Raw genomic sequence first — 6463 nt, forward strand, 5'->3', positions numbered from 1 at the left:
ACACCATATGAGATATGGACAGGGAAGCGTCCCAATTTGTCTTTCCTAAAGATTTGGGGTTGTGAGGTCTATTTGAAATGTTTGCAATCGGACAAACTCACACCTAAATCAGATAAATGCTTCTTTGTGGGGTATCCTAAGGAAACGAAAGGATATTATTTTTATCGGGAAGAGGGCAAAGTGTTTATCGTCCGACACAGTGTTTTTTTGGAAAAAGAGTTTATTTCAAGAAAGGATAGTGGGAGCATGGTGCGACTTGAAGAAATTCAGGAAACACCGGAAAACGCTTCAACGTCCACACAACCACAACAAGCTGAGCAAGATGTTGTTCAAGAACAAGTTGTTGTTGAACCAGTTGTGGAAGCACCATCTTCACGGAGGTCCGAAAGGACACGGCGTACACCTGCGAGATATGCGTTGTTAACTATAAGACAACGTGATATATTGTTGTTAGACAACGATGAACCTACTACCTATGAGGAAACAATGGTGGGACCAGACTCTGAGAAATGGCTTGGAGCCATGAAATCCGAAATAGAATCCATGCATGTCAATCAAGTTTGGAACTTGGTTGATCCACCTGATGGTGTAAAAGCCATTGAGTGCAAATGGGTCTTTAAGAAAAAGACAGATGTAGATGGAAATGTTCACATCTACAAGGCACGATTGGTGGCGAAAGGATTCAGACAAATTCAAGGTGTTGATTATGATGAAACTTTCTCGCCAATCGCCATGCTAAAATCTATTCGGATTGTTTTAGCGATTGCTGCCTATTTCGATTATGAGATATGGCAAATGGATGTCAAAATAGCTTTCCTCAATGGAAATCTCGATGAGGATGTGTACATGACACAACCCAAGGGATTTGTTGATCCACAATCAGCTAAAAAGATATGCAAATTGCAGAAATCCATTTATGGGTTCAAGCAAGCATCTCGAAGTTGGAATATTCGTTTTGACGAAATAGTCAAGGCGTTGGGCTTTGTCAAAAACGAAGAAGATCCTTGTGTATACAAGAAGATTAGTGGGAGCGCACTGGTGTTTCTAATCCTATATGTAGATGACATATTATTGATTGGGAATGATATTCCTATGGTTGAATCCGTTAAGACATCATTGAAAAATAGTTTTTCAATGAAGGACTTAGGGGAAGCAGTATATATTCTGGGCATAAGGATCTATAGAGATAGATCAAAGAGGCTAATTGGATTAAGCCAGAGTACATACATTGACAAGGTGTTCAAGAGGTTCAACATGCAAGATTCTAAGAAAGGTTTCTTACCGATGTCACATGGCATTAATCTTGGCAAGAATCAGTGTCCTCAAACAACTGATGAGCGAAACAAGATGAGTGTGATTCCATATGCCTCGGCAATCGGATCCATCATGTATGCTATGCTATGTACACGTCTAGATGTTTCATATGCACTTAGTGCAACAAGTCGATACCAATCAGATCCAGGTGAGAGTCACTGGATAGTTGTAAAGAATATCCTGAAGTACTTGAGAAGAACTAAGGATATGTTCCTAGTCTATGGAGGACAGGAAGAGCTCGTTGTAAATGGTTACACTGACGCAAGCTTCCAAACCAACAAAGATGATTTTAGATCGCAGTCTGGATTTGTGTTCTGCCTGAATGGAGGCGCTGTGAGTTGGAAGAGTTCCAAGTAAGATACAGTGGCTGATTCTACAATAAGAGCCGAATACATTGCCGTTTCTAAAGCAGCAAAGGAGGCTGTTTGGATAAAGAAATTTGTTTCTCAACTAAGTGTGATGACTAGTGCTTCTAGCCCTATGGACCTCTATTTTTGCGATAATAGTGGTGCCATTATGCAAGCCAAGGAGCCTATATCGCATGAAAAGTCCAAATACATTTTATAGCGGTATCACCTCATTCGCGAGATAGTGGGTAGAGGAGATGTGAAGATATGCAAAATACATACGGATTTGAATGTTGCAGATCCGTTGACAAAGCCACTCCCTCAGCCTAAGCATGAGGCACACACTAGGGCAATGGGTATAAGATACATTCATGATTGACTCTAGTGCAAGTGGGAGACTATTAGTGATATGCCCTAGAGGCAATTATAGAGATGTTTGTATCACATACTATGTTTACATATTTATCCGACATTGTTGCTTGAAATAGATAACTCATTATTGGTTAATGAATATGTGATTCTTTCATGAGACTCTTTGTGTTGTTTGTTACTATTTCTAAAGGATCCCTGATCAAATATCATATGTGGAACAAATATGATTAGATGATCAGCACATGTATTAATTGATAATCATGTCTCATGGATCATGGTATAGAGATACCAAATTAATAATGTGGATACATGTTAGTGAACATGTTGTTGGATAGACCCAACATGAGACACTGTAAGAGCCATATGTGTTGTGTAATCAGTGATCTCATTTAGTGTTAGTATTGAATCCTTACACCTGAGATTATGATGGTTCCCAACATGTGTAATAGCTTACTTAGGGACTGCTAAACGCTACTATGTAATTGGGTAGTTATAAAAGTAGTTTTCGGGTATGCTATGAAACATGTAGTGGGATATGAATAATCAAGATAGGATTTGCCCCTACTATGGAGAGATATCTCTGGGCCCCTCGATGTTGTAGATTGTGGAAGTGCATGGCCATGCCAAAGGTGATTGAGGAGTCAATCACAGGTACGGCGAGGAGAACACACGAGGAGGAGAAGGTCGAGCCAGTGCGATCGACTACTTCCTCTATATCGACGCGCGCTAATTCGCGAGAATTCCTTCGACTTCTTAGCGCCTTTTTCCGCTGCACAGTGCGTCGAGTGGTAACGATCTATGATCTAATACTTGAATGGTTCCTGGTTTACGCGATAAAAAATTTTAATTTATGCTATCGTAGCCTATGCGTATCCCAACAATAATCAGAATGTATTCTTCAGCATACATAAATAAAATTCTCTGCTTTGTCGTGCTTTGTCGTGCAGTGAGTTTTTGATGCTAAGTTAGATGTTCATGTGTGCATATATATATGTGTGATGTTGCAGTGACAAGCCTGGGAACCGTGACTTCAATCTACTGATGAAGCTGGTTCTTCCTGACGGATCGATCCCGTGAGCCAAACTTCCTGAGATGCAAGACAATCCAGTCCGTCGTCGGTGCGGTCATCGTCGCTACGGCGTGGACAACCATGACGTTGCTGAGCAGCTGCAGCGCGCCGCGCAGTCCTCAATGACGTACGGGCCGCTGCCGCTGCTCGCCTGCTCCTGCGGCCGCGGGTAGTTTGGGTCACACGACGGCGCCATTTCCGATTGCACGCGCGTACGCTTGGCTGCGGGCGGAGTCATGTGTCGTCAACTTCTACTTCTCCCCGCCGGTCGCCGCATGTCGATGACGTCCCGGCGCCACTCCCCTTCCGCCGGCCGCCACGCGCTGAAAATGAAAAATGAAGAAGTCATGCTAGAGTCCACTACGCAAGCAACATAAATGCACGTCCTCTCTACAATTCTATGCTCGCTCCGTCTTTAAAAAAAAAAAAAAGAAAAAAAAAAAAAGAAAGATAAACACTGATTTTCGTGTCTAACATTTGATAGCCTGTCTTATTTAAAATAATTATAAAAGAAATTAAAAAAATAAGTTAATCATATTTTATCATCTAACAATAATAAAAATACTAATTATAAAACAATTTTATATAAGATGGACAGTCAAACGTTGGCACGAAAACCCACGGTTTGCCTTAAGTATGTTAGCTACTACAGTACCGGAGTAGTTCAGTGCTACAGTAGTTGTCCGTACTCTTTTCTCCATTTCTACATATATTGTGCCTCTCTACGAATACTATGCTGCGCCAGTAGTACAGACTACTACTAGTACACATCGTAGCGGTATTCGGCAATTTACTGCACTGCCAGTCTGGCGCGAATTCGGAGCCTCGACGCAGGTCAAGACCCGATCGTGAACGTACCGGACCCGTTAAGCACAGGGTGCGGATAAGCGTGCGACGGTAGTAGGTGCAGGACAAAGGATAGTGGAAGGCTCTGGAGGGCCGTCACATCAACCACCAATTATTGCAGGAGCACTCAAACAACATGAGCAGCAGCACAAGCACAACTACTACGCGATGCTTGCTTGGTGATTAGGACACCATTAATCTTGACAACTGTCTCTTAATCAACTCTGGAGGAAATGATTGTCATTGCCACACCAAGGCAAAGCCACCGGAACAACGGATATGGTTAGAACTAGTACCAACTAACGGATAATACTAGAATCAAGCTGATGCTCGCACTAGCACTACATGGAAAACTGCAATCCAACAGCAACAAAAGCAGATGGCAATTGGTGGTGGAAGTTCTTACAGCGGTTTTACAAGGGTGGTCGACTGAACTTAAAAAGCCGAAGCAGTTTGTATCTCTAATAATTACTAACACCGGTTACACAAACAAGCGAAACTAAATTAATCAAGGTAGTACATACATACATACAACAAATCCCACCGGTTTGATTAACAACAGTAACGGTGATGATAATTTAAGCTGGAAACAACAAATCATGCACCTGGCTGACTGGCACCCCCCACCCTCTCTCACACACACTCCCTCACATGCAAACGATATGACCAAGTCCAACCAGGCCAGCAGCAGCAGAGCAGCCATGGCTATCTAAGCTCAGTTGCTGGGGTTGCTCCGGAAGGAGCCCAGCGCCTTGATGGCTGCCGCCCGGAGGATGTACTGGTGATACGCCGCCGCCGCCAGCGCTCCGATGAACGGCCCCGCCCAGAAGATCCACTGCAATTAAGCATATGCAGGCATAAGCACTTGGTGAAATGAACACAAGAACAGAGTGTTGCAGTGAGAGGTGAGCAGCTTACGTGGTCGTCCCATGCCTTCTTCTGGTTGTAGATGACGGCGGCGCCGATGCTCCGGGCAGGGTTGATGCCCGTGCCGGTGATGGGGATGGTGGCCAGGTGCACCATGAACACGGCGAACCCGATGGGCAGCGGCGCGAGCACCTACACAAACAAGCATGTAAGCTACGTAGTACTAGTAAAGCTGGCTAGCTGAGACGGACCCTGGAGAGTACAAAGGTGGCGTGGTGTGATTATAAAGATACGTACCGGGACGTGGGAGTCGCGGGCATTGCGCTTTGGGTCGGTGGCGGAGAAGACGGTGTAGACGAGGACGAAGGTGCCGATGATTTCGGCGCCGAGGGCGGTGCCGGTGGAGTAGCCGCTGGCCACCATGTTGGCGCCGCCGCCGTTGGCGTTGTACTGGTGCTTCATGATGCCCTTCACGATGCCCACGCCCACGATGCCGCCCAGGCACTGCGCCACGATGTACATCACCGCGCGAATCACCGACACCTTCCTCGCCAGCAGCAGCCCGAACGTCACCGCGGGGTTAATGTGCCCTCCTGCACGCCACGCATGGCCAAATTTAGCTCAACGTACGGCCATTGTTTCAAGCTATTTAGTAACAAAAGAAAACATTACTAGTACGGACCGGAGATGCCGGCGGTGCAGTAGACGAGGATGAAGATCATGCCACCGAAGGCCCAGGCGATGCCGAGGGTGCCGACGCCGCCGCACTGGTCGGCGGACGACTGCACCTTGTACCCAATGACGGTGGCGACGGTGATGTATAGGAACAGGAGCGTGGCGATGAACTCCGCAATGAGCGCCCGGTAGAAGGACCACAGCCGGAGCTCGCCGACGTCGAACAGCGGCGCCGGCGGCGGGTCGGTGTAGTCCTTGGGCCGCACGTGCTCCGGCTCCTCGCTCACCTCCTTCGACATTGCCGCTCCCTTCAGCAAGCTCAACACGCTACTCACTCTGAGCTAGCTTAGCTCTGCTCTCTCTTCTCTACCTCTCTCTTCTCTGATGGATGTGGAGAGGAGGGGAGCGTGGGACTGGCCGGTTTTATTGAGAGCGCGGTGCTGTCATTAATGGAAAAAAAAACCGGCCCAGGTACAAGAGAAGAGAAGGAAAGGTGTGTGTGGGCTTGTGCCATCGAAGCACTTCTTGTCTTTACAACCTGGAGTAGATTAGCTTGCTTGCTGTTGCTGTTGCCGTTGCTTCTCCATGATTAGAAGCCAAACTTAGCACTTGATAATGATCATGTTAGTGATGAAGTCATGGATAAGTTTGTTGGTTCTATTTAAATGATTTTAGTGCTGGTATAACACAACATTAAATACTTGACAAAATTCTCTCTATGTGGAACATGCATGAAATATATTCCGCATGCTTTGCGGCTGGAGTTGGTGAAGCTAAAGCAATGGGGGGTTTATAAGTCGAGGACAAGTATCCTATCTTGATATAAAGTTATCCTCCACTAAATTCTTAAACTTAACATGCAAAGATGCTATATCATAATCCACTAACAAGATGCCACATCATCATCCACTAATTAACAAGACGTCACATCATCATCTACTAACAACCATCACATTTAAACATCATGCAAACA

The 6463-nt window shown here is 45.6% G+C and overlaps 1 protein-coding gene across 1 annotated transcript; it reads right to left on the minus strand.

Annotated features, from left to right (window-relative positions):
- Window positions 1-4302: 4302 nt before the first annotated feature.
- On the minus strand, window positions 4303-5907 carry LOC127771041 (probable aquaporin PIP2-6). Its single transcript, XM_052296844.1, has 4 exons — window positions 5498-5907; window positions 5113-5408; window positions 4867-5007; window positions 4303-4783 (listed from the first exon to the last, which is right to left on the minus strand). Exons 1-4 carry the CDS (start codon window positions 5787-5789, stop codon window positions 4664-4666), a joined length of 849 nt encoding a protein of 282 aa, XP_052152804.1. The 5' UTR covers window positions 5790-5907; the 3' UTR covers window positions 4303-4663.
- Between the last annotated feature and the right edge of the window lie 556 nt (window positions 5908-6463).

Source organism: Oryza glaberrima, chromosome 4, assembly GCF_000147395.1.
Source record: "Oryza glaberrima chromosome 4, OglaRS2, whole genome shotgun sequence".
Taxonomy (NCBI): domain Eukaryota; kingdom Viridiplantae; phylum Streptophyta; class Magnoliopsida; order Poales; family Poaceae; genus Oryza; species Oryza glaberrima.